Source organism: Spermophilus citellus (assembly GCF_964194105.1).
Source record: "Spermophilus citellus genome assembly, chromosome: 9".
NCBI classification, from domain to species: Eukaryota; Metazoa; Chordata; class Mammalia; order Rodentia; family Sciuridae; genus Spermophilus; species Spermophilus citellus.
In genome coordinates this window covers 116,396,397-116,424,281 of record NC_138191.1, presented here as the reverse complement: position 1 = coordinate 116,424,281, position 27,885 = coordinate 116,396,397, and the positions used below count along the sequence as shown (strand labels likewise).

Below are 27,885 nucleotides of genomic sequence, written 5' to 3'. Positions count from 1 at the left end.
TTATAGATCCTGGGATTGTATGTCTTTTAGCCTGACACTTCCCCCAACATTATCCAGTCACTAGCTTGGGGTGGCAGGAATATTGGAATGCTTTGATTTGCCAATTCAGGGTCATCTGCCCACTGGAACTGCAAGGTAAGGCAATCTCACCAAACCACAAATGGACTGAGTAAGGAAAGGTAGTTCACCAAGAGAAAATTGGTTTTCTTACCAGAAGAAGGAGAAATGGACGCTGGGCATTAGCAAACATTAGTATTTACTATGCACAACCCCAACACCTTCCATGTTACAGGTTCACAGTAACACATTTCCCTACCACCAACCCCATAGGCAATTACCAGATGCAAGCCATTGCCTCCTGATAGGAGCACAACAAGCAAACACATCTCGGAAACTGATGTCATCTCATATGAAGACTTCACTCCCTCCCATCAGAGTTAAGTCACCCTCTGTCTGCCTCTGAACTTGGTACATACTGCCTAATATATCAATTATTATGTCTCCCCACTAATGAGTGGCAAGCCACTCATTTACCTCTGTATCGCCAGTGCCCAGGATGTAGTAGTTGCTAAGAAATATTGACCTGATGAATTAAAATGTATTACTAAGAATGGTCTGGCTTTGGTTTTCTGTGGAATATTCCTGAAATCATTTTTTTTAAACTAGGTTTCCTTTTAAAAAAATTTTATTTGTTAGTTGTAGTTGAACAAAATACCTTTATTTCACTTATTTATTTTTTGTATGTGGTGCTGAGGATTGAACCCAGGGTCTCACACGTGCAAGGCAAGTGCTCTACCGCTGAGCCACAACCCCAGCCCTAGGATTCCTTTCAAGAGCTGATTTGCCACTACTTTCATGTAGCAAACGTCATACAAATTGAGTGCCCTTTATGTGCCAGTTTGTGTTAGGCTCTCAGGGTTTGAAATTTGATAGATTTAGCACCCTCTAAAGAGGCCAATTCTATCAGATTTTTTTTCCATTTTTTTTTTCAGAATTTATTTGAAAAAAAATCTCAGCTGGGCATGATGGAATGCACTTGTAATCTCAGCTATTTGGGAGACTGAGGCAGGAGGACTGCAAATTGGAGGTCAGTCTCAGCAACTTGTAGGACCCTCTCTCAAAAAATAAAAATGACTAAGGACTGGTGCTGGGGCTCAGCGGTAGTGCACTTGCTTAGCATGTGTGAGGCATTGAGTTAGATTCTCAGCACTGCATATGCATATAAGTAAATAATGGAGTGGGGGAGTGAGAAAGAAAGAAAAATATCAGTACTGGATTCTACTCTGCTTAGAGATCCAGGGATGTTTATTTTTCCTCCCTGAGCCTCAACTTCCCTCTGCCCCCAGGTAAGGACTAATGTACTCCCTCCCCCCCCAGCCAAGATGTCAAGTCCTGTTGACTTTACCTTCAAGTCCAAAATCCAACCATGTCTCATCTTCTTACCCTAGGTAGTCGAAGCATCAAAATCTCATTGCTAAGATCAATGTATAGCCTCCTGTCTCATTTCTCTGCTTACATTTTTGTGCCCTTGAAGTTTTTTTTCACAGAGCAGAGTGGTTCTTTAAAATGGAAGCTGGGCATGGTAGTACATGCCTATAGTCCCAGCTATTTGGGAGGCTAAGGCAGGATTGGTTGAGCCCAGGAGTTTGAGACCATCCTGAGCAACAGACCAAGACTGTCTCAAAAATAAAACCTAGGAAGTTTAGACACTGCGGAAAGTTTAGACACAGTGGTAGAGTGCTTACCTCACAGGCTCTGGATTCAATCCCCAGCATGGGAGGGGTCTGTTCAAACCCTCCAAGGACTCCCCATCTCATTCATAGTAAAAGCCACACAACTCTACATAGTAAAGCCACACTGACCTTACTATTTTATTATGTTTTTGGTAAAGAGGAATTGAATCCAGGGGTGCTCTATCTCTGAGCTATAGCTCCAGTCCTCATTTCAAATCAGGGTCTTGCTAAGCTGCTGAGGGTGGCCTCAAACTTGTAATTTTCCTCAGCTTCCCAACTTACTGGGGTTACAGGCATGTGGAACCATTCCCAGCATGATCTTATTTTTTTTAAATACTTTTTAAGTTGTCAATGGACCTTTGTTTTATTTATTTATATGCGGTGCTGAGAATCAAACCCAGTACCTCAACATGGTAGGCAAGCAGTTTACCGCTGAGCTACACCCCCAGCATGATCTTGGTATTTCTTAAATGCACTAGGCACACTTGTGCCCCAGGGCCCTTACACTGGTGGTTCCTTCTGCCTGGAATGTTCCCTTTCTCGTGGTTTCTGTGTGTGACTCACTCAGTGTCTTCAGTGAAGTCTACTCTGCCCATCCTACTTAAACTGGAAACTTCCATCCTCTCTTGTTTTTCCTCCATGCCAATCATTCCCTTCTTACATACTTACTACAGAATTTTGTTTATCCATATTTTCCCACTTGACTGTAAGCTCTGTAGATATCTATTAATTAAATAGATAATTCATTCAATTGATTTAATATTGATGTCTACCATGTGCCAAGCACTGTGATAAGAAATGTAGCTACAAGGTGATTAAGACTGTTTATAAGTCTTATTCATTTTTTTAAAATATTTTTTTAGATGTAGTTGGAGACAATAACTTTATTTATTTTTATGTGTTGCTGAGGATCAAACCCAGTGCTTCACATGTGCAAGGCAGGCACTCTACTACTGAGCAATAGCCTCAGCCCTATAAGTCTTTTTCTTTTGAGAGAATAACTCATAATAACCCTTAATAGCAACAGCTCATTTATCCAATTCATCCTCTGGGTTAAGTACTTGCCAAATATAACAATGATGGTTAACATTGATTAAAACAGACTGTTGTACATGGGTTATCTCATTTATTCCTCATGAAGACCTACAAGGTGAATATTTCCTATCTCATTGTAAAAACCAAGAAATGGGATTTTAAGGCTTGGAAATGGCAGAATAAAAATCAGGATCTGGATTAAGGTGGTGGGTGGCAGAGAATGGAGAGTGGGGGTCAAATATGAGAAATTATTAGAATTTAGGGTCAGCAAGACTAGGTCAGATTGGATGTGGGGGCAGAGGGAAAGAAGGAAATGACTCCAGCGTTTTTTGTCCTGGGGAATGAATCCAGGGTGGTAACACTGAGCTACACTTCTTTCCAACTCCTTTTTATTTTTTTATTTTGAGAAAGGGTCTCGACAAGTTGTCCAGAGAGGCTTAGAACTTGCGATCTTCCTGTTTCAGCCTCCCCAGTAGGTAGGCTTAGCCGCAAGCGCCACTACTCCCAGGTTTTGGCTGGGGTGGACCAAAGTGAAACAAAGCCCAAGGGAAAGATGAAAGTCCAATTGGGGATACTTTTGAGTTTGAGTGCCTGTGGGCTGCTCATGGATACAGATCCTCTCCAGCAGGAGCACAAAGACTGTTCTGGCCTCTTCTTGGAGTCTGAAGATACGAAGGCAAACACGGGAAGAACTGGAGGTGAATTCGGCGGCTAATGCAGGAAGGGCGCAGGGAACGAACGAGGAGACAAAGGGAACTCAGGCACCGCCTTTGTTCGGGTGGCCCTTTAAGAAGCGCGCTCCCATCGCCTAGCCCGCCTTGTATGCAAATTTAGCAGTGAGGCGAGAGCGCGCGGCTGATACCCAGGACTGGGCTGCGGCGGTTAGTCCTCTCCCGGCCGCCGTCCTCTCCGACATATTGCCCGCAGGAGCTGCGGCGGCGAAGCGGAGAGCGCCGGGGGGAGGAGATGGGTGAGCAGAGCGGATCAGGCTTGTCCCGGGAACTAGAGGGCGTGGGGGTCAGGGTGACCAAGCTGCAAAATTGCTGCCCCACGCGGACCAGATCCCGGCGAAGGGAGGGGGAGGGGATGCGGGTGCAGACGGGACCCCGCCCCCTCCTGTCGTTTAGCGGGGTGGGCCCTCTGTTGTGGGGGCGGGACATTAGAGTGGTGGGCGGGGCTTCCAAAATGAAGCGCTCTTTGGGGGCTCGGGCTTTGATGAGGACCTGTTCGTCAGGGCTAGAAATGGGGGCGGGGTCCGGCGATGGGCGTGGCTTTATGCTAAAGGCGGAGCTTTTTGGCTTGTAAGTGCTTGTTCGGAGGTGAACATTCTGGGCTGTAGGGGCTTATACTGGGCGCGGTGGAGCAGGAAGGAGACCCTGCATTACTAGGAAGCCCGTTCTGGAGCAGGGTTTCTGGGCTGAGTGCTTTTATTGGCTTTGGGGCGGGGTCTGTGGGCTGACAGTTGTGTGGGGGCGGGGCTTCTGGACTGAGGGGCTTTAAGAGGATGCAGAGCTTCTACAGACAGGAGAGGGTGTGGGCAGAGCTTCTGGGGTGAGGGTGTTTGTGTGGGGTTTTCCAAGCCAAATTTAATAGTGAACTTCTGTTCTGAGGGCTTGTTGAAGGCAGAGCTCCCGGAGAAGCACTTTTTGGTAAAATCTGAGAGAGGAGCTAGGGCATGGAGTGTGTGTGAATGGAGGCTGCTGTGTTGCCCTAAGAAATATGGACAGGTGGGCTGGGGATGTGGCTCAAGCGGTAGCGCGCTCGTCTGGCATGCGTGCGGCCCGGGTTCGATCCTCAGCACCACATACCAACAAAGATGTTGTGTCCGCCGAGAACTAAAAAATAAATATTAAAAATTCTCTCTCCTCTCTCACTCTCTCTTAAAAAAAATTCTCTCTCTCTCTCTCCCTCTATCACTCTCTCTTTAAAAAAAAAAGAAATATGGACAGGTTATGAATTTGATTAGATGCTTAAGAGCTTTGTGCTGGGTGGTGCCTGGGAGCTTGAGCTAGAATGCGAAGCCTAGGGAAATAGGTTGTGAATTTAAGTTTTGGGTCCAAAACCACAGCATTCTCCCAGAGCACACATTCTTGACCCTGAGCTCAAGCCTTGGGTCCTGCTCTTGAGACACCTGGATGCCCATTGAACTGAATCTTAGAACCTTGGAGAAATATTGTAAACCTCCAGAAACTTGTGTCCAAATGGGATCTAGTGTGTACAAGAGCTGAGAACTCTGGACTCAGACCCAGTCTCTGACACAGTGTAAGCTCAGCTTCCTAATCTGAACGAAGAACCGATTTTTCCTGGGCTTATTTGCTAATCAACATATACTTGCTGGGTATTGTGATGGGGATAGGAGAAAAAGCAGTGAAAAAGACAGATGTAGTTACTGACCTCACTGATGTTCTATGTTAGTGGAAGAGACAGACAATATACATATGTTAACAAATGAATAAGATAATTTTAGAGAGTGAATTGTGGGGGAAAAATAGAAATAGTATAGAGAATGATGGGGGCAGGTACTTCAAAAATATTTGCTAGGGCTGGAGGTAGATCAGTAGTAGAATGTGCTTAGTTTGTGTGAAATTCTGGTTTCAACACCCAGCAATGAAAAAAAAAAGAAAGAAAGAAAAGAATGAGAAATGAAACATGGCATTCAGGGAAGGGTTTTTCAGACAGAGGATACACCAAGTGTAAGAGGTATCAGCAAGCTGGACATAATGGCACATGCCCATAATCCCAGCAGCTCTGGAGGCTGAGGCAGAAGAAATGCAAGTTCAAAGCCAGCCTAAGCAACTTAGCGAGACCCTGTCTCAAAATAAAAAGGGTTGGGGATGTAGTTCAGTGGCTAAGTGCCTCTGGGTTCAATCCCCAGTTCCAAGGGGAAAAAAAAAAAAAAAAGAGGTAATGACAAAATTAATTCATAAGATGAGACAACAGGTAACTGGTAGCCAGTATCATTGCTATTATCCTTGACATATACTCCCTAGCTTGAGCATCTACTTTATGTTGCGACCCACAGGAGGACGAAGAGGTCCCAACAGGACATCTTACTGTCGAAATCCGCTCTGTGAGCCAGGATCCTCAGGAGGCTCTGGTGGGGGCCACACTTCTAGCGCATCAGTGACCAGTGTCCGTTCTCGCACTAGGTAAGCCACTTCTCTGCCTCTTGCCCCTCCCTTTAGCAGAGTGAACTTCATTCTTGGATGACTGAATTCTAGCATGTAATATTCTGGATGCCAGGTGGTGCTTACATGGAAGTAAGCAGCAGAAAAGACCCAGAGGGATCTCAATTGAAGGTAGTCATTTGACAGCTGTGGTAGACATCGTAGAATAAGCTCAAAGACCTGGATTCCAAGGACAATTCTGATTTACTGATGGCTTGGACTAGTTGCCTTTTCTCTCTGGGCCCCCTCTTCCTCCTCTGTAAAGTGGACCTAATATGTTCCTTCTGGGGGATGTTGGATGACCTGAATAAAATTAGGGATAGCAAAGACTTTGTCATCTTCTTTGTCTGCCAGTCAAGAGTAGGAGGATTTTGTCTGTTACAAGCTGCTTTTCTCTATTCTTACCCCATAGTCCTGTGCCCCAGAAGCCCTTCCCGGTAAGGTTCTTAGGTCATTTCCTGATGTTATTCCCTTCCCACCCCAGGAGCAGTTCTGGAACAGGCCTCTCCAGCCCTCCTCTGGCCACTCAGACAGTTGTGCCTCTGCAACACTGCAAGATTCCCGAGCTGCCAGTTCAGGCCAGCATTCTGTTTGAGTTACAGCTTTTCTTCTGCCAGCTCATAGCCCTCTTCGTCCACTACATCAACATCTACAAGACAGTGTGGTGGTATCCACCCTCTCACCCACCCTCCCATACCTCCCTGGTAGGTGCCTAGCCAGGGCCCACTGTGTGTGTGTGTGTGTGTGTGTGTGTGTGTGTGTGTGAGAGAGAGAGAGAGAGAGAGAGAGATACAGACAGACAGACATTTGGTTTCAGCTTAACATAGCCTACCAAGCACCGCTGTGCACTTGGCACAGTGCTGGGCATTGAGGATTGTAGAAGGAACAGGAAACTGATTCTTGAATACTGCTAGTGTGCTTAGAACCACACTGGTCATTGTAAGGGTAACAGAGATTAATCTGACACAGATTTTGCCAAAAGGCACCCAGAGTCATCTTAAATCCTATCAGAGAAATAAGCCACAGACATACACAAGTGTTTCAGGGGTATAAAGAACCCTGTGCAGAAGAGAAGGTACAGGGACAGGGCATGGGTTTTAAGAACAAGAGGGCTTACACACCACTCTCTTATCCCCAGGGACTGTCCCACTTCCCTTCTCTGGGTCCTGTTCTACTCCTAGGTAATTTCCTGGCCTGACTCAGCTGGAGGCCAATAAAGGTCAGAGAGTGGGTACAGTCTCTGTGGAAAGGACTGGGCAGGGGGAGGTTGTGGGTATGAGAAAAGCCCTTATATGGGCAAGGGGCCCGCTTGACCCCCAGGCCTCTGCCCCCTGACAGAACTTCCACCTGATCGACTTCAACTTGCTGATGGTGACCACCATTGTTCTTGGCCGTCGCTTCATTGGGTCCATCGTGAAGGAGGTGACTGGGTCCTAGAGTCTGGCCAGGGACTTTGGGACTTCCCTTTTCCCCTGGGGATGCCAAGGAGATATGCCCAGAACATTATCCACATCCCATTGACTCTCAGAGTTTACTGGGCATCGAAGAGAAGGATTTTACCTTTCATGTTCTGCCCATCCTGCTGTGCACCTTTCCCTGGGTGGATCATAGGCCATGCTGGGTGGGATTTGGGCACAGTCCCTGTGGCCTCCATCCCCATCCCGTCCTATCTCGCCCTGACCCAGGCTTCTCAGAGGGGGAAGGTCTCCCTCTTTCGCTCCATCCTGCTGTTCCTCACCCGCTTCACCGTTCTCACGGCAACAGGCTGGAGTCTGTGCCGATCCCTCATCCACCTCTTCAGGACCTACTCCTTCCTGAACCTCCTGTTCCTCTGCTATCCGTGAGTACCCCTCACTTCATCCCTCACTGCCTAGCACCTGGCCCCTGATCTCTGCCTGTGGCTGGGAAGACCTCAATATCTGGAAGATTCCCAGGCAGGCAGCAGTAGTATCCTCTCACATTGCCTGATATGGTCCCACTGAGATCAGGAAGATTAATTTTCTTTTACAGAAGAAACTGAGGTGGCATAATTTACCCAACTCCTACTGATGGGAGTTCAAAATGGGACTCAGATCTAAGTACATATTCCAAAGGAACATTCCCAAGGGGGAATGAACAGGCTTTGTTTCCCTCTCTTTCTTTCGTTTTTCTCTGGTTCCTTATCTTTCTCTGTCTCTCCCTTTCTGTGTATCTCAGTGTTTGTATAATCTCTTGGTGCCTCCCCAAGTCTGTGGCTGGCAAACAGCTGCATGTTTGCATGACTCTGTGTGGGTATCTGCACGAAGCATGCCTGTATGAATGTGTGACTGTACATGCATGTTTATGTGCCCCGCCCCCCCTCCCCAGTGTCTAGCTCACTCATTCCTTACACCTCACCAGAACCCAGATTGTTGAGGATGGAGGAATAGTTCTAGAAAGAGCACAGGATTGCCCCTTTCTGACCTTTCAGGTTGAGGAGGGCAAAGGATCTAATTTTTTCTTTTTTAAATATATATATTTTTAGTTGTCAGTGGATCTTTATTTATTTATATATGGTGCTGAGAATCAGACCCTGTGCTTCACACATGCTAGGCAAGTGCTCTGCCACTGAGCCATGACCCCAGACCCTAGGATCTAATTTTGATGCCTGGGGCAGGCTTCTGACTGCCTTAGCATTAACAGTCATTTTCCAATCCAACTTCCTGAAGCTGGGCCAATCATGACTCCTGGAAAACTTCAGAGCTGGACACTTTTCCTTCTCTCCCTGCATAACTAAGAAAGCACTGGCATGGGAGTCCTGTCCCACTTGATAACTAGTTTTTGTTTTTCTAGGTACTGGGGATTGAACCCAGGAATTGAACCCACTGAGCAATATCCATAGTTAATATTTTTAATTAATTAATTTGTTTTTTGGTACTAAGTATTGAACCCAGGGATGCCTTGCCACTGAGCTATATCCCCAGCTCCTTTTATTTTTTGAAGCAGGGTCTCACTAAGTTGCTTAAGGCCTCAGTTACTGAGGCTAAACTCAAACTAGCAATCCTCCTGCCTCAGCCTCCCATGTTGCTGGGATTACAGGCATGCACCACTGTGCCCAGATTGATATCTAGTTTTTAATTACTAGAATGACATATATTTTATAAAAATGTTTACAGATTTAAAAAAAAATTTTGGAGTGCTGGGAATCAAACCCAGGGCCTTGCAAATGTTAGGCAAATGCTCTATCATTGAGTGACATCCCAGATCTCTATAGAAGCTTTTACATAGAAATGAAAAGTCTCATATAATCTCAATCCCCATAAGTTCATTTATCATTTGTAGCATGTTCTTCAAGTTTTTTTCCTGTGAAAATATATATACATGTACTTTTTTAAAACAAAAAATGGATTATACTGTGCATGATTTTATACATTTTACTGCATTTTTAATATCATCATAAAACTTGAATATTTCTCTATAATGGTATATATGGGATTGACCTTATACTATCTATTGTATAGAATTTTAAATTCAATTCTTTTATCTTCTATTGGTACTTTTGAATTGTGCCTAGCTTTTCCTTATTCATAGCAATGAGGCACATACATCTTTGCACATTTATCCAATATTTCTGTACAACAGGTTCCCAGAAGTAGACTCACTCCAAAAAAGTTATAGATATTAACAAATTGCCCTTCAAAAGGATTTTACATCATTAAAAAAATCAAATCTAATGCTAAAATGCTTATAGTGAAAAGCAGTAGCCACTAACCCCACTCTCCAGATTTTTAGTTCTACTCTTCAAAAGCAATCTCTTATTTTCTGGGTTTTTATTTATTTATTTATTTTATATATTTATTTTTTGAGGTGTGTTTGGTGGTGCTCCACCAAAGAACTATATCTCTCACCTTTTTTATTTTATTTTTTTTTAATTTTGAAACAGGATCTTACTGAGTTTCTCAGGCTGGCCTTGAACTTGAGATCCTCCTGCCTCAGCCTCCTGTGTGGCTGGGATTATAGGCATGTACCTTGGTGCCTGGCCTTGTCTGCAATTTTTTTCTTTTTTCAGTTGTAGTTGGACACAATACTTTTTTTTTTCTTATATATTTATTTTTTAGTTATGGTTGGACAAAATACCTTTTTTTTTATGTATTTTTATGTGGTGCTGAGGATTGAACTCAGGGCCTTGCACGTGTAGGCGAGCACACAACCCCAGCCCCATCATTGTCTGCTTTTGTTTTCTGAGTTACCTCCATAATTCTTTTACCCTTATACCTTTGTTTATTACCTTCAAATTGTAATTGTTGGTTTCATAATTGGGTAATAGGTTTACATAGTTAAAATTCAAGAGGCATAAGAAAAAAGTCTCCCCTGGACTGTGCCTCTCAGTCACTGTTTCCATTTCTAAGACAATCACCCATTTTTCTGGTTTATTGTATATCTTGGAGATAAATCTTCTATGCACATACAAGTGTGCCACACACAGCATGCATGTGCATGCACATTAATTCTTTTCAATAACAGATGAAGTTTTATCTCAACCTTTTATTCCTACTGTTACCAGCATTTGTTAACTGTTATTTTTAGTTTTCTTTTGGTTTATCAGTAGTAAAAGTATGCTAGAGGCTGGGGATGTAGTTTAGTAATAGACTGCTTACATAGCTTGCATGAGCCCCTGGGTTCCATCTCCAGCACTGTACACACATAAAAAAAGTATTTTTCATTCCATTAACAATAGTATTTTAAATCCCTTTTATGCAAGATGAGAGAGAATATTAGGAATCCTATCTATCTCTATCTATCTTTCTTGCCCTCTTCCTCCTCTTACTTCCTGGCAGCTGTAATCTTTTATATTGTCAAGCTTGACATTCATATTCTCCTATATAACCATGTTTAAATCTTCTCTTCTTTGTCAAATGCTAATTATAAAAATTAAATGCCAATAAGTAGCCTTGGTATAATTATATGTATGAAAATATCATTCATTGCCCAGCAGTGTACATAAATGACATTCTTTACTTATAGTTAGTTATAATCTTGGGTCTCTTATAAGAATGTTCCTCATGTCAGAATCAAATAGTTCCTCTTTTCTTACATTCCATCATATGCTTAAAATCGTCACATTTTAGTTTGATTCATATTTAGATTGTAACTTTCTTAGCTTTTAATTTTTCTTGGAGTTTCTAATTGCCTTTCTTTTTTCTTGTTGACAAAAGAATGATGGGCCTTCAGCATATCCTCAAGTTTATCCAGCCTCTCAATCATGCTACCTGTTGCCTGGAGTTCATTTTTCCCCCTAGAGACATCCCTCCTGGAGGCCTCCATTCTCCTGCTCCAGTCTGGAGTGGTTGCTCTTTAGGCCTGCTGTACAGCTCTCAGCCTGAGACTTACCTTCGCTGCCCTCCTGGGTTGGATCCACTGTTTCCTGGATCCCATGTCTTCCTCTTTCTTGGTTTTCTCCCTTATTTTGCTGGAGTACATTATCAGGTAATTCCCTTAAGAGTGGGTATGTGGGAGGTGTATACATTCTGAATCCTTGCATGTCTAAAAATGTCTTTAATCTGCTCTCAAACTTTATTGATGGTTCTGTTGAATGTAGATTTCTAAATTCAAATTTTTGTTCCATTTTCTCCAGCATCCAGTGTTTCTAGTAAGAAATCTGATGCCAGTTTGATTCCTGTTCCTTTGTAGGTAGATGATTTTTTTATTTTCTGAAAGCTTTTAAGAATATTCAGTTTATGTTTTGATTATTTGAGATTTCACAAAGATGTTTCTGGTGTGGAACTTTCTGTCATTCATCCTATCAATATTCTAGGATATTTTTTAACCTGGAGATTTGGGTATTTCTTCAGCTCAGGGAATTTTTCTTTTATTATTTCTTCAATAATATCTTCCTCTCCATTTTTTTCTGTTCTCTCTGGGACTTCTGTTCATCAGATGATAAACCTCATAGATTGATCATCTGTTTCTCTTATATTTTCCCATTTTTTTTCCTTCTGTTTCTTCCCCTGTTTCTGTTCCTTCTTCTGTCTCTTTGCTTTGCCTTCAGAAATTTCCTTACCTTTGTCTTCCAGCCTTTTTAATGATTTCTTTCAGTAATTTTTTCCCCATTACTAAGGCTGCTTTCTTGTTCTCTGACTTGTTCTTTTCTCATGATATTCTGTTCTTGTTTTAAAAACCTCTTATGTTTTCTTGATTTTATCTTTTCACTGGGGCCAGTTTTTCTGTTTCATTCTCCTAGTTTTCCAAGTAGAGTTGTTTTTTCCAGTTGTTTATTTATATTTAAGAATGAAGGACTGAGTATTAGGAGTTCATTTCCTTTCCCTCTGCCTCTGTTTCAGTGGGTTGGGAGGTTTGACTGGGAGTTCTAAGAACATGGATAGGACACACTGACTGGCAGGTTTTACCTTAGAATAAATGAGTGAGATGTTAGTTGTCAGGCTGTGGGCCCCCTTAGGTCAGAAAGAGGGAAGGGGGTATTATTCTAAGATGGTCACATTAGGACCTCAGTTCTTCACACACAATTCATTCAATTTCTCTTTAGAATTGTTCAGAGTACATTATGTGAAGTGTGTAGAAGAATAAAAGAACTGACTCTTACAGATAGAGATCTTTCTTTAATCCCATTTGTTCAGCCTTGTCTCACTTTCACCCTCTATCAAATATGCCCATTTCAAGCCAGTTGCTCTTGGGTCACTCCGGGCAGATAAGTTCCCACCCCCCAGTGCATCCTCTCATAGCATATTCTAGGCCTGTGCTGTCCAGTGTAGCAGCCTGTAATTGCATGTGGTTAGTAAGCACTTGAAATAGGCTACTCTGAATTGAGATGTGTTCTAACTGTAAAATACACACTAGATTTCTGAAGGCTTACTACAAAAATATAAGACATCTCATTAGTAGACGTTTATCATATGTTGAAATGTATTGGTTTAAGTAAAAATAGAATATTAAAGTTAATTTCATTCTTTATATGTAACTACTGGAAAAACTTATATTACATATGTGACACTCATTGTATTTCTGTTGGAAAGCTCTGCTCTAGGTAACAGCTTCCTCATCTGCCAACAAATCTCCATATGCTTTCTAAATTTGTCAAAATCATTTGTGTACTAATAACCCCACTCTCATTTTTTTCTTTTTTTCCTTTCTGCTGGTATGGACTTATTTTCTACTTTTATACTGTCACATATTGGGTGTGGAGGGGGTAGGAGGGAATTTGTCATCTTGCATGTACTTCTAATTTCTGACCTGTCAGAGCAGTCACTTACTATCACCAAATAATTTAATTGGTCACAGGGCCTATTTGCAGTCCTGCTTAGAGGAAAAGTCAAGGAGCTTCTTAAACTATCCATTGTCCTATATATAGAACACCTATAAAAAATTTAAGTTGACCAACAATATACTAATTATGCTCTTCTAAAAATCAATATTGTTTTTATTCTTTAGAGAAAAGTAATAAGTGAATGACTACAGCATTTGAAATATACATATTTGAAAATATGTATAAAGGCTTTATATCCTCCAGATTATGATTTCCAATTTATTTTAACACACCTGTGTCAGTTTCATTGAAATAGTCACAAAATTTAAAAATAGGGACTTAATCGGTAAAGTACTTGCTTTTAAGGTTGAATCCGTTTACCTTTTATTTTCATTTAAGTGCCACACACTCATTCCTATAAGGTATCCTGAAGGATGTTTTAGAAATTTCTATTGCAGTCTTCTTTCTTGTCTCCACACAATCACTATCCTTTTTTTAATATATATATATATATATATACAAAATTATACTGATCTTCTGTTCAGAACCAGGCATCATGCTGGGTTTTGTTGCAAAGACTAAGAGTATGAAAGCCCCTGTCATCCCACTACTCAGGAGGCTGAACTAGGAGGATGGAGTATTTGAGGCCAGCCTGGGCAGCTTAGGGAAAGCCTGTCTCAAAGTAAATTTTACAAAGGTAAGGGGATATAGCTCAGTGGTAGAGCATTTGCCTAGTACTCTGAAGACCCTGGATTGCTGGTGGTGCACACCTGTAATCCCACAGGTTCTGTAGGCCGAGGCAGGAGGATCACAAGTTCAAAGCCAGCCTCAGCAATTTAGCGAGGCTCTAAGCAACTCAGTGAAACCCTGTCTCTAAATAAAATATAAAAAAGTGCTGGGGATGTGGCTCACTGGTAGAATGCTTGCCAGGCATGTGTGAAGCACTGGGTTTGATTTTCATCACTGCGTATAAATAAATGAATAAAATAAAAGTTCATCGATATCTAAAAAAATATTAAAAAAAAAAAAAGCGCTGAGAATGTGGCTTAGTGGTTGAATGCCCCTGGGTTCAATCCCCAGTACCCAAAATAAATAAATTTAAAAATTTATGAAACTTACTATTTTAATGTGTGGCTGAGAGATGAGGATCAATATAAGCTATGTTACCTTGGGAAAGTTAAGGAAACTGAGGCTCATAGAAGTTAAATAACTTACCAGGTATAGTGTTGCATGCCTATAATCCCAGTGGGCGGGAGTCTGAGGCAGGAGGATAATAAATTCAAAGCCAGCCTCAGCAAATTAGTGAGGCCTTAAGCAATTCAGCAAGGCCATGTCTCTAAATAAAATATAAAAAAGTCTGGGGTTGTGACTCAGTGGTTAAGGGCCCTTGGGTTTAATCATTGGTATGCCTGCCACTAAATAAATAAATAAATGTTAAGTAACTGGGGTTGGGGACATAGCTCAGTTGGTAGAGTGCTTGCCTCTCCTGTACAAGGCCTTGGGTTTAATCCCCAACACCATTAAAAAAAAAAAAAAAAAAAAAAAAGTTAAATAACTTATCCTAGGGCTGGGAATGTGTCTCAAGCAGTAGCGCGCTCGCCCTGCACGCGTGCAGCCCGGGTTCAATCCTCAACACCACATACAAACAAAGATGTTGTGTCCGCCGAAAACTTAAAAATAAATAAATAAATATTTAAAAAAAAATAATAACTTATCCTAAATCACAGACCTAGTCAGTGGCAAAGCTGAGATTTTAATCCAGGCCTCTTTGACCTCAAATGTTGTTATTATACTTTTTTAAAGACAAATTCTTACTATTTTGCCCAGGATGTTCCTGAAATCCTGGGAACAAGCAGTCCTGCCTCAGCCTCCCAAGTAGCTAGAACTACAGGATTGTACCGGTAGCACCTGGATAAGATTATACTCTTGACTATAGTTCTCTAGATATCTTACCTAACCTTACCTCAGAAAAGATAGTGACTGGGCTGGGGATGTGGCTCAAGCAGTAGCATGCTCGCCTGGCCTGCGTGCGGCCCGGGTTCGATCCTCAGCACCACATACAAACAAAGATGTTGTGTCCGCCGAAAACTAATAACAACAACAAAAAAGATAGTGACATCCCTGGAAAATAAAACCCCAAACAGGCTGTTACTTGCCCCCAAACATTTAGGTATCCCTTTTTGGGTCCCCAGGAAAAAAAATAAGAAGAAAAAAGATAAAGAAAAAATTGCTTCCACAGTGGCCACACCTTGTAATCTCAGCAACTTGGGAGGCTGAGGCAGGAGGATTGCAAATTCAAAGTCAGCCTTAGCAACTTAGTGAGGCTCTGTCTTAAAATTAAAAAAGGGCCAGGGAAGTAGCTCAGTGGTAAAGTGCCTATGGGTTCAATCCCCAATACCAAAAAAAGAAGGAAAAAAAATATTGTTGTTAACAAGTATATCACTGTCTGTCAATGACCCTAACCTTTTGGAGACACCCCCTCACTGGAGGCCTTTTGAGGTTGTGTAATTCTAGGGACCTGGGGAAATTGAGAGGCCTCAAGCTGAATAAAAGGGAATACTTGCCAGCCGGCCGTGGTGGTATGTACCTGTGTTCCCGGCTACTTGGAAGGCTGCAGTGGGAGGGTTGCTTGAGTCCAGGTGTTCTGGGCTATAGTGCACATGCTGATTGGGTGTTTATACTCAGTTCACCATATTGATGACTTCCTGGAAGTGAGGAACCACCAGTTGCCTAAGAAAGAGTGAAGGCCAGTTTTGTTTTGTTTTTTTGTTTTTGTTTTTGGTACTGGGTATTAAACCCAAGGGCACTTTACCACTGAGCCACATCCCCACCCCTTTTTATTTTTTGGTTTGAAACCCAGGGTCTCAACTAAATTGCTTAGGGCTTCACTAAGTTGCTGAAACTGGCTTTGAACCTATGATCCTCCTGCCTCAGCCACTGGGTTTACAGGGATGTGCCATGTACTGTTCTTACCCAGGAATAGTGGGAAGAAAAATCATCTCTAGATTACTGTGTGTGTGTGTGGTGGTGGGGATGGAATCCTGGGTCTTGGTCATGCTAGGCAAGCACTTTACCACTGAGCTATATTCCCCAGCCCTTTTTAAATTTATTTTGAGGTGGTTTACACCTGTAATCCCAAGGACTTGGGAAACTCAGACAGGAGGATCACAAATTTGAGGCCAGCCTTAGCACCCAAGCAAGACCCTGTCTCCAAAGAAAACAAAAGGAGAAAAAAAAAAAAAAGAGGGGTGTAGCTCACTGTTAAAGTGTCCTTGATACAAAAAAAAAAAAATGTTTGAGATAAGCTCTCACTAAATTGACAAGGCTGGCCTCTAACTTGCAATTCTCCTGCCTCAGTTCCTCAAGTTGCTAGAATTCTAGGCATGCAACACCCTGCCTGGCTTTTAATCCCTAATACAACAGTAAATGCTATGTAAAATGTTGTTATACTCTGGAGAATAATGATAAGGAATAAAAGCCTGTACATGATAAGTTCAGTACAGGCTTAACCATTGTAGGCCTAAATGCAGCTGCACTCATTAACAATGTAACTTTTTTTTTTTTTTTAAACAGGGGTACTCAGGATTAAACCCAGTAAATGCTGTGTAAAATGTTAGATAAGGAAGTGCACCTTATCCCACTGAGCTACATCCCAGCCCTTTTTATTTTGTTTTGAGACAGGGTCTTTTTAAGTTGCTTAGGGCCTCACCAAGTTGCTGAGGCTGGCCTCAAACTTTCAGTCCTGCCTCAACCTCCCTGTCGCTTGGTTTATGAGAGTATGGCACTGTGCCCAGCACTATGTAACATTATTTGCTGGGTATTTTCAGTCTGGGGCTGGTTGAACCTATAGATATGAAATCCACAGATACGGAAGACCCACTATATTCTTCTAGGCTGTGGGTTTAGGTAGTTTTTTGGGGGGGCAGGTGGGTACCAGGGATTGAACTCAGGGGCATCAGCCACTGAGCCACATCCCCAGCCCTATTTGTATTTTGTTTAGAGACAGGGTCTCACTGAGTTGCTCAGCACCTCACTGTTCCTGAGGCTGGCCTTGAACTCCCCATCCTTCCTGCCTCAGCCTCCCAAGCCACTAGGATTACAGGCGTGCACCACTAAGCCCGTGTCTATGTAGTTTTTTTCCTAATGAAGTACTATCTACACACTCAGAAAAACTCTTGACTGATTAGCTCCAGCCCTGCCTGGGGGTGCTTCTGAGAAGGGATTTGTACCATTTAAGGGTCTATTTTACTGCCTACAGTGCACTACATAGACACAAAATAAATATTCATCCCTAAATTGCCCTCTTCTGCAAACTGAAGAGCCACTTCTCACATATGCACCCAACTATACAATGTGTACCTCTTTTTTGTGGTGGTCTAATTTTTTTTTTATACTGGAGGTTGAACCCACAGGTACTTTACCACTGAGCTACATCCCCATTATTTTATTTATTTGTTTATTTATTGGTACCAGTGATTGAATCCAGGGTTGCTTTACCACTAGGCCACATCCTCAGCTCTTTTTTTATTTTTTGAAACAAGACCTCACTAAGTTGTGAGACTAGCTTTGAATTTATAATCCTCCCACCTCAGCCTCCCAAATCTCTGGGATTACAGGAATGTACCACTGCACCCAGTTTATTTATATATTTTTAAGTTTTTTTTTTTTTTGTAGTTGGAGAGTGTGCCTTTATTTTATGTGCTTATTTTTTGTATATGGTGCCTCACATGTGCTAGGCAAGCGCTCTGCTACTGATCCCCAGCCCCAACCCCACCCAATTTATTTTTTTATTTTGAGACAGGGTGTTACTGAGTTGCTGAAGGTCTCACTAAATTGTAAGGCTGACCTCAAATTTGCAATTCTCCTATGTCAGCCTCCCAAGCTGCTGGGATTACAGGCATGCATCCTGGCTGGATTTATGTATACTTTTAACTAATTAATTATTGGTAGTGATTTTTTTGTTTGTTTGTTTTTACATTATCTGTGTTGGTCTCTGGTACCAGAAGGGCTAGAGGTAAGCCTTGGCTCCATTTCTTCCTTACTAATTGTGTAACCTTTGAGAATTTACTTCACTTCTCCCAGCTACAGTTTATTCAGCTGAAAAGGAAACAAAAATAACAGTATCTAATTCCTTTTTTTTCTTATAAGAAAAAATAAGAGGATGCATGTAAAGTATTTAGTAACAGGAATATAGGCTGTACCCAATAAATGCAGGCTGCATTTAGAGTGTGGGGCAGGGACTTGTCTCTTGTTCCCTGCCATATTCCCAATGCTTATGACACACTCAATGCTAAGGGGAGCATTGATGTGAAGATGGATGATTGGACAGATGTCTAAATCCTCCCGTTGTAGCATCCAGGAGAGCTGAGACCCAGAGAGGAAAGCAGAGTCCCCTCTGAGGCTCGGGGTTGGGATCCTGGCCCACAGTCAGGCCTGCCCATACCACTGTTTTCCCCAGCAGGTTTGGGATGTACATTCCATTCCTACAGCTGAACTGTGATCTCCGCAAGACAAACCTCTTCAGCCACATGGCCTCCGTGGGGCCCCGGGAGGCAGTCAGTGGCCTGGCAAGAAGTCGGGACTACCTGCTGACACTTCGGGAGACATGGAAGCAGCACACACGACAGCTATATGGCCCGGAAGCCATGCCCACTCATGCCTGCTGCCTGTCACCCAGCCTCATTCGCAGCGAAGTGGAGTTCCTTAAGATGGACTTCAATTGGCGCATGAAGGAAGTGCTCGTCAGCTCCATGCTGAGTGCCTATTATGTGGCCTTTGTACCTGTCTGGTTTGTGAAGGTATACAGCTCAATCCAGAGAGTGAAAAAGCCTGGCTGGGGCCGTACCCTGCTGCCTATCCCACATGGGTCTTCCTGTTTCTATAAATAACTCTTCTGTTTTTGATGGGGTTTCCCATCTGTTCTCATCTGGAGCACTACAGTGACAATTGTCTCCATTTTGGAGTGCAGAGGCTTCCTGAAAGGAAGTAACCTATCCAAGGTCACTTAGCCAATGAGGGAGACATGGCATTGTTATTCACAGTGTTTGATGAGAAAGAGCAGTGACTTTGTATTTCAGTGGCTGTTTTCACAGCAAGCATGTCACAATATCCTGCTTTGTTCTTAAGTAGGGAAGCAAGGATTCATCCAGATCTGAGACACTTCAAAAATCTGTGTTTGTCTCTTATATGGCCTTCAAGGAAGGTACCTGCACATTTAGGACTTCATGCCTTTTGAGCACTTACAACATGCTAGGATGTTTCATGTGTATTATAATCCTTCTGATGCATCTTAGAGTGCTCTTACCTGCATTTAAAAGATGAGGACAATAAAACACAGTGGCTTGCCCAAAGTCAAATAGTTAATATGCAGAGGAGCCACGATTTGAGTTTATGTCTCTTGGACCCTGCAGCCTGTACTCTGGCTCAGAGCAGGGGCAGTGGGAGCAATTTTTCTTTATAGAAAACTGACTAGTTGGCACAGGATCTAAACCTTCTTTGTTAGGTGTGATTCTTGGTATCAGGCCATCCTGAGGTCTCCCCCGGACTGTCCTAACCTCTGAAGCAGGTAGAATCAGGGGAGAGAGGGAGTGAGGCTGTTAGGAACATTCCAAGCCTTACCTACCTCCTTTGTTCCCAGAACACACATTACTACGACAAGCGTTGGTCCTGTGAGCTCTTCCTGCTAGTGTCCATCAGCACCTCAGTGATCCTCATGCAACACCTGCTTCCTGCCAGCTATTGCGACCTGCTGCACAAGGCTGCTGCCCATTTGGGCTGCTGGCAGAAGGTGGACCCTGCGCTATGCTCCAACGTGCTACAGCACCCGTGAGTTGCCCCTCCTGGCTCTGCCCAACCCCAGCCCTCCTGGTCAGCGTCTGGTGTCACCTGCCCATTTGCTCACTTCAGTGAATAGTTATTGAGCTTGTTTTTGAGTATTAGGTATTACATGCAGGGTCGGGTGTGGTGGGGCCCAAGACAGAATTGTTCCCTGTCCTTGGGGAGCTTGTAGTATACTGGGGATGGGAGGTGGGCAGGTGGTAAATTCATGTACTCATTGGTTGCTTCATTCACTGGCTTATTTATTTATTCACTCATTGACTGACTTGCTCATGAGGTCATTCACTCATTCATTCATTCCTTGTTCAATCCTTTCTCACATGCTCACTTAACCACTCATCATCAAATTATCTGCTCTTTCAGTAGACATCTGCTTCTACCTACTCTGTACCAAACTGGGTTCTATGTATCAGGCAGAGGAACTTGCACTTTGACCTACAGGCTAAGGGGAGCAGTAGAGGATTTTGAACAGCAGAGGTGTTTCAAGGTGTGCTTTAGAAACATCAGCCTGGGACAGGATGTGGTGCTATGTTAGCTAATAGGGAACCCTGGCCAGGGAAGGAGGGCCACCATGAGGAAATGACTGACGAAATCCTTAACAAGTTTACAGACTGGTGGGGGAGAGACACATGTAAGTAAATAGTTAGAACGAGTGAGGCAAAAGAGGCCTAGCTGCAGGATGCACTATACCCAGAGCAGAGGCAGATGTTACCTTGCTCAGGAACCTTGAGTTGCTGAGCTGTCCTCCCCTTAGCTTGGCTTATTCTTCATTGCTGCCAAATGTTTCTACACCCTTTATCAAAGTACTTTTTGCCCCAGGTTATACTAATTTTCCTGCCTGTGTTCCCCCATCAGGCTGAAGTTCTTCAAGGTTAGGGCCACCTCTGAATCACATTTGAGTCTTGAGCCCAAGACAAGGCCTGGCAGAGGAGGCCCATAGGATAGGTTTATAGAGGTAGGCCCACTCAGGAGCAAAAATGTACAGGGAGGCCACATAAGCCAAGCTTCCTGGCATTGGTCCTCCTTGCTTATCAGGGTCCTTTTCTGTCCTGTCCAGGTATCCAGAAAAGTGACTGAATGGGCCAAAGGAGGATTGATTTAGCCTTAGGCTCTGAGGTGGGGAAAGAGTAGAAAGATAGAACATAGATTAATGTGAGCATAAACTGATCTACAGGTCACTAAGGTCTTCAGATAAGATCTAGGCTCCTTTGCATGGTTTCCCAGCTGATGAACTGAGTCCTGCCAACCTTTCTGCTCATCTCTCTCTCTTTTTTTTTTTTTTTTTGGTGGTGCTGGGGATTGAACTTAGGGCTTTTGTGCATGCGAGGCAAGCACTCTACCAGCTGAGCTATATCCCCTGCCCTCTGCTCATCTCTTACTGTGCCCCAGTTCATATTCTGCTCTAGCCAGACCAAACTGACCCAGGTCTTCAGATGCTTTATATATTTCTGCATCCAGCTTTTGCCCACAATGTATCTTTGGTTGGAATGCTCTTTCTTTCTTTGGTTGATTGATTCCTGTCCATCCATTAGTACTTTGCTTCTTCCAGGAACACTTTACTGACCACCTCAGAATGGGTTCAGGCCAGACAAAGAGGCATCTGCCTATAATCCCACTCACTCAAGAGGCTGAGGCAGGTGTTGTTCCAGGCCAGTTCTGCAACATAGTGAGATTCTGTCTCAAAATAAAATATTTTCTAAAAGGACCAGGGATGTAGCTCAATGGAGAATGCTTACCTCGCATGAGCAAGACCCTGGGTTCAATCCCCAGCACTGGAAAAAAAAATGATAATAATAAGGAAATGACTGACGAAATCCTCAACAAGTTTATAGACTGGTGGGGGAGAGACATGTAAGTAAATAGTTAGAACCAGTGAGGCGAAAGAGGCCTAGCTGCAGGATGCACTACACCCAGAGCACCTTCCCCTATGGGGAACCCATCCCTTGAGCACCCCATAGTACCTAGTACCATACTTATTGTACTTAACACTTTCTGCTGTGTTTACTTAGTTTCCTGTCTGCCATTCTAGGACTGAAAGCTTCTGGAGGTCAAGCACCTGCCCTATTTAAACCTCAGCTTTCTCCCCTGACCCCTGCTAGAGTTGCCTGGCTTATGATAGGTACATTGCAAAGTTTTTGTGGTTTTTATGGATAGTCTTCTCTTTTCTTTCTTTCTCCTTTTTTTTTTGGGGGGGGTTAAAAAAATTACACACAGTGAAATGTACAAATTACAAAGTATACAATTCTTTGAGGGTTTTTTTTGTTTGTTTGTTTGTTCCAGCAATTGCCCCCAGGGGTGTTTTACCACTGAGCCATATCCCTAACCCTATCTATTTATTTATTTTATTTTATTTTATGACAGGGTCTCCCTAAGTTGCTTAGGGCCTCTTTAGGTTGCTGAGGCTATCCTCAAACTTGTCATCTTCCTGTCTCAGCCTCCCAAGCCAGTGGGATGTGTGCCACCATGCCCTACTCAATTCTTTGAGTTTTGATAAAGATATGTACACCTTGTAACCTACCCCCATCAAGGTACAGAACATTTCTAGCCCCTCAGAAAATTTCCTCATGGTCCTTCCCAGTGACCCCTTACTCCAAAGACAACAACTTTTCTGCCTTCCTTCACTGTAGGTTAGTTCTGCCTATTCTAGAACTTCATATAAATGAAATCATAAGTAGATGTTTTTATGTCCATCTTCTTTCTTTCTTTTTTTTAGAGAGAGAGAATTTTATTTATCTTTTAGGTTTGTTTTTTTTTTTCGGCGGACACAACATCTTTGTTTGTATGTGGTGCTGAGGATCGAACCCGGGCCGCACGCATGCCAGGCGAGCGTGCTACCACTTGAGCCACATCCCTAGCCCCCATCTTCTTTCATTCTGCATATTGTCTTGAAGTTCATCTTTGTGACTGTGTATAACATAAATTTTTTTAACCTTTATTTTATTTATTTATTCATTTATTTTTATGTGGTACTGAGGATCAAACCCAGGGCCTTGCACATGGACGTGCTAGGCGAGCACCCTATGGCTGAGCCACAACCCCAGCCCATATAGTTTTTTTGTTTTGTTTTCTTTTCAGGGGCACTCTATTACTGAGCTATATTCCCAGCCCTTTTTATTATTTATTTTGACACAGGATCTTATCTCAGTCTCCTGAGTTGCCGGGATTACAGACATGCACCACTGTAGCTGGCACACATAACTAGTTTTTCCTTTTCTTTTTCTTTCTTCTTCTTCTTTTTTTTAATTGGTTCTAGGGATTAGACCCAGGGACACTTTGCCACTGAGGTATATCTCCAGCTTTTTTTTTTTTTAATTTTTATTTTGAGACAGGATCTTGCTAAGTTGCTTAGGGTTTCAGTAAATTGCTGAGGCTGACCTTGAACTTACAATTCTTCTACTTCAGCCTCCTAGTAGCTGGGATTACAGATGTGCACCACTGTGCCTGGCCATAACTAGTTTTTGAATGAACTAGTGGGTCAGGAATGGGTTAGAAGGGAGCTGTGGTTCTCAGTCTCTGGCCTAGAACATTTGGGAGGATGTTAGAAGAAAGGATGTTAGAAAAAATTCACTGATTTCACCATGTTATACACATGCTCATGGGGGGGGATTCTTAGTGCCAGGCTTTGTGGCATACTCTGAGGACACAGAGATGAATCAGACACTGTCCTATCCCTAAAGGGCTCCCAGCTTAATTAGGGATACAGATGGGGAAATAAATAAATGACCAACATTGGGGAATGTGGACCAGTAGCAGGAGATTCAGGTAACAGTAAAAGGATGCTCAACACTGGGGGGTTTTAAAAAAGACTTTCTGGCCAGGCATAGTGATGCACACCTGTCATCCCAGCAACTTGGGAGACGTGAGGTAGGAGGATCATAAGTTTAATACCAGCCTGGGCAACTTGGAAAGAGACCCTGTCTCAAAATGAAGTAAAAAGGGCTGGGATGTAGCTCAGTGGTACTTATCTAACTTGGATGAGGCCTTAGGTTCAATCCCCAGCACCAGAGCAAATAAACAAACGCTTTCTGGAGGAACCTGGGTTTTTTAAGTTGATGAAAAGCTTTCTGGAAGGCTATCAGGAAGGTCAACCCAGTTGGAGGGAGCAGCTTATGCGGAAACAGTAGTAATATGGTGTGCTAGAAGAACTGAAGTAGTTCTGAGAGGCTTGAGCATGAGCTATGTGGTGGGAATCACAGGCAGCCATACAGGACCTCAGAGGCCAGTTTTAGCAACTGTGGGGCACTGTGGAAGCCTGCAGCTCATTTGAAGCTCATAGTCAGGCTCAGCCTGGTATTTAACAGAGAACATTCATGAAGCTGTGTGGTAGACCAGTTGGAGGATAGAAATGAGAACAGGTGAAACAAATACACTAGAAAAGGAAAAAGGGTTTTCTTGTAGCCCTTCAGCTCTAGACTTTCTGACTTCCAGTGCAGTGAATTTCTCATGGTTCTTACCCTATTTAGAGCAGAGGCAGCTGAGGCCCAGAAAAAGAGAAAGTCACTGTGTCCAAGCAATGAAATGGAAATAGAGCCCTGGTAATCACCCTGTGCCCAATCTTCTGGTCCTCTCTTTCATGGGTGAGCTGGGGATAAGGGGCACTCTTGGACTGTGCCTTCAGGTGGACTGAAGAATGCATGTGGCCGCAGGGCGTACTGGTGAAGCACAGCAAGAATGTCTACAAGGCAGTGGGCCACTACAATGTGGCCATCCCCTCCGATGTCTCCCACTTCCGGTTCCATGTGAGTTTCTTTCCCTGGGAAGGAGGGCCATACCCTGATCTAGAGGACAGCGGGTGGGTGGGGATCAGCAGGGAGGAAGGTGATGTCATAGCAAGAGAAAGCTATTTTTAGAATTTCCCAAGCCCATAGGAAGACAGTGCATTCACACAGCACAAGGACACAGATTATCACTTCATAATTGCAGCTCACTTGGGAACAGATACTTCCGAGCATTGGATGGAGAAGATCATACAATAAAGGAAGGGATTCTTGGTGGAGAGGATAACGATCATTCCTTGTTGTATAACAGGAGTTGTGCTAAGCACTCATGTACCCTCCCATTCAATATTCCCCAGAATCTTGTTTGAGAGAGAAATGCCAGGGCTATCCCTGTTTCCAAATACTGAAATCAGCTTAGAGAGTTTAACTTTTATTCAAGGGTACTTCCCGGGAAACTTGGGAACTGAGGGTAAGGATACATGACTCAGCACTGTGGAAAAGGGCTGCTCAAAATCAGCAAGGCTAGTGGTCTCCATTTTATTAATTTTACTGTCAAAAATCCCTGTTTCCAACACAAGAGACCAAAATTCAACATATAGGACTTTATGGTACTGCTCTATTTAAAGGGATTGGATCTCCCTTTATTTCCCACTTGCCTCTGTTGAAGCTCCTGAAGGAATTCTGGGAAACCTGGCACTCTAAAAATCACAGTTTGAAAAATCACTGATCCAGGATGTTATCTTTATTTCACAGTTGTGAAACCTGAGGCCCAGAGAGGGAAGGGACTGTCAGGTGCAGAGTGGAGGCTGAGCGTGGCTCCCGATTTCTTGAACTCCCATTTCCTGCCACCTCTTCTCCCAGAGTAGGTTTAGGTTCCTTAGCCCCAGCAAAGCTGAGATTTCCTACATTTTTTTTTTTTAGTTGTAGATGGACACAATGCCTTTATTTTGTTTATTATTTATATGTGGTGCTGAGGATTGAACCCAGTACCTCACGTGTACTAGGCAAATACTCTACCACTGAGCCACAACCCCAGCCTGAGATTTCCTAGATTTTGAGCACTCTGTTTTTTAGTTTTAGGTGGACACAATGTCTTCATTTTATTTTTATGTGGTGCTGAGGATAGAACCCAGTGCCTCATGCATGCAAGGTGAGCACTCTACCACTGAGCTACAACCTCAGCCCCTTGAGCACTCTTTTGAACTTAGGAGAAAATTTTTTCTTAAGTTCAGCACTCTACCTTGTTCTGAAACATCAGGTAAGAGTGGGGTGTTTCCATATTCCCTGGAAGCTTCCAGCCTAGTTAGAGATGCCACACAGGAAGTAGTAGGTAGGCAGGCTGTATAGTCTATAGTAACTTTCCATGCCAATGCCATAAGATTCTAATTTGTTTAGGCCCAGTAATACCAAGAGGATGACATATAAAAACATGTTTATTTTAGACCAGAGAGACAGTTTGAGAGAGCAAGCAAGACCTCAAGAAATGCTTCCAGGAGGAAGTAGGAGTTGAACAGTATCTTAAACGACTAGGTGAGAGGAGCAGACCTGTCAGGAGAATTACCACTAGCAAAGGCAGATGAGGTAGCACATCTTACAGTCTTCTCCCCACCAAGTGTGCATGGGGCCCCAAAAGCTTTTCCTTTTCCTAGCCCACCTAGAGACTGCATCCAAGAGGCAGGTTTCTGGAGCATACCTTCTGGTCCATGCCTATCCTTTCCTGAACAGTTTTTTTTCAGCAAACCCTTACGGATCCTCAACATCCTCCTCCTGCTGGAGGGTGCTGTCATTGTCTACCAGCTGTACTCTTTAATGTCCTCCGAAAAGTGGCACCAGACCATCTCACTGGCTCTCATCCTCTTCAGCAACTACTATGCCTTCTTCAAGCTGCTGCGGGACCGCCTTGTGTTGGGCAAGGCCTACTCCTACTCAGCCAGCCCCCAGAGAGACCTGGATCACCGATTCTCCTGAGTCTCAGGGTAACCCCAGGAACAGCATCCAGGCTTCAGCCAGGAGCTCCCTGGAAAGTGGCTGTTGGGGAGGGTTGAGTGTGGGGTTTAAAAAAAAAAATCCACCAGAGCTTTGTATTTTTGTTACGTATTGTTTCTTTCTTTGATAATTGATGTGACAAGAGAAAAAAAAAGTCCTATTTTTATATTCCCAACAAGCATGTGTACTGTGTGGTTCTTTCTCTTCTGTCAGAGAGTCAGAAATATGGAATTCTGGGTTGGGAAGCTTCACGTGTGGCTTCTGGTCTTGGGGCCTCTGCTTTCTCCAATGGACGAGAGACATCAGAGGCCATGGTGGTGATTGTTGCTGCTAACTGGTTGCTGTGTATAGATGCTGCTCTGTGTATTCAGGCCTTGTCAAATATAGCTACTGGGTATTATTAGACTCAGGGGCCCCACATCCCCAGCCCTATTTTGTATTTTATTTAGAGACAGGGTCCCACTGAATTGCTCTTGCCGTTGCTGAGGCTGGCTTTGAACTGGCCATCCTCCTGCCTCAGCTTCCCAAGCTGCTGGGATTACAGGCATGTGCACTGGCCGACCAAATCTGACTTTTAATGGCAACCCTAGGAGGAATCACTCCTGTAGATGAGGAAGTGGAACTCAGAGAGCTACTGTGACTTGCCCGTGTTGGCACAGCTAGGAAGTGGTAGAAATGGACATTTTAAAAAATACTTTTGAATGATGACACTGCTGCCCTAGTGAAAGGTGATGTCTTGACTCTCTCAGCATGCAGTCACTGCAGCTGTGCTGTGTGCCAAGTACTATGGTAGACAGGATGCCAAGATGCAGATACAAACATCACTACACTGGATGAGTGTCACAGTTATAAGGTACAGAGTACCTCAGAGAAAGAATGTTTAACACTCTCTGGGCTTACAGGAGGGGAAAGTCTGAGTTGTATTAGTCACTTCAAAGGTGAGCAAGAGGAGCAAAGAACATTCCAATGAGAGAAAAGGGTACAAACAACAGCATATAGATTTGGAACATCTGGGTGTGCTTGGGGAGGGTAAGCAGAATGTGGTTTCTAAGGCAGAAAGGATAAAGAAGTGGGGTGAGGGGTGGGGCTGAAAGGACAACAGAGGTTAGATCAGGGAGGACCTAGGGCCTTAGCCTAGGGAGGTGTGTGAGTAGGGCCAAATGCTAGAATGGAAACAGCTGTGTGGAGGG

The 27,885-nt window shown here is 43.4% G+C and overlaps 1 protein-coding gene across 6 annotated transcripts; it reads left to right on the top strand.

Moving 5' to 3' along the window:
• The first annotated feature begins 3,599 nt into the window (after nucleotides 1–3,599).
• Nucleotides 3,600–26,864, top strand: TMEM39B (transmembrane protein 39B). 6 transcript variants are annotated; one of them, XM_081307567.1, is made up of 9 exons: nucleotides 3,600–3,738; nucleotides 5,791–5,917; nucleotides 6,420–6,639; nucleotides 7,274–7,357; nucleotides 7,621–7,775; nucleotides 18,616–18,952; nucleotides 19,792–19,979; nucleotides 24,610–24,730; nucleotides 26,572–26,864. In XM_081307567.1, exons 1-9 carry the CDS (start codon nucleotides 3,735–3,737, stop codon nucleotides 26,752–26,754), a joined length of 1,419 nt encoding a protein of 472 aa, XP_081163693.1. In that variant the 5' UTR covers nucleotides 3,600–3,734; the 3' UTR covers nucleotides 26,755–26,864. The 6 variants fall into 6 exon arrangements, with proteins under 6 accessions (XP_081163693.1, XP_081163692.1, XP_081163695.1 ...); XM_081307566.1 differs by having other exon boundaries at nucleotides 26,435–26,817; XM_081307568.1 differs by lacking the exons at nucleotides 3,600–3,738; nucleotides 5,791–5,917 and adding an exon at nucleotides 7,074–7,154 and having other exon boundaries at nucleotides 6,569–6,639; nucleotides 26,435–26,827.
• Nucleotides 26,865–27,885: the final 1,021 nt, after the last annotated feature.

Coding starts and splice junctions, on each gene's coding strand:
- TMEM39B (XM_081307566.1), top strand. Junction 5,918..6,419: donor AGTGTCCGTTCTCGCACTAG/GTAAGCCACTTC, acceptor TTCCCACCCCAG/GAGCAGTTCTGGAACAGGCC. Junction 7,358..7,620: donor TTGGGTCCATCGTGAAGGAG/GTGACTGGGTCC, acceptor GCCCTGACCCAG/GCTTCTCAGAGGGGGAAGGT.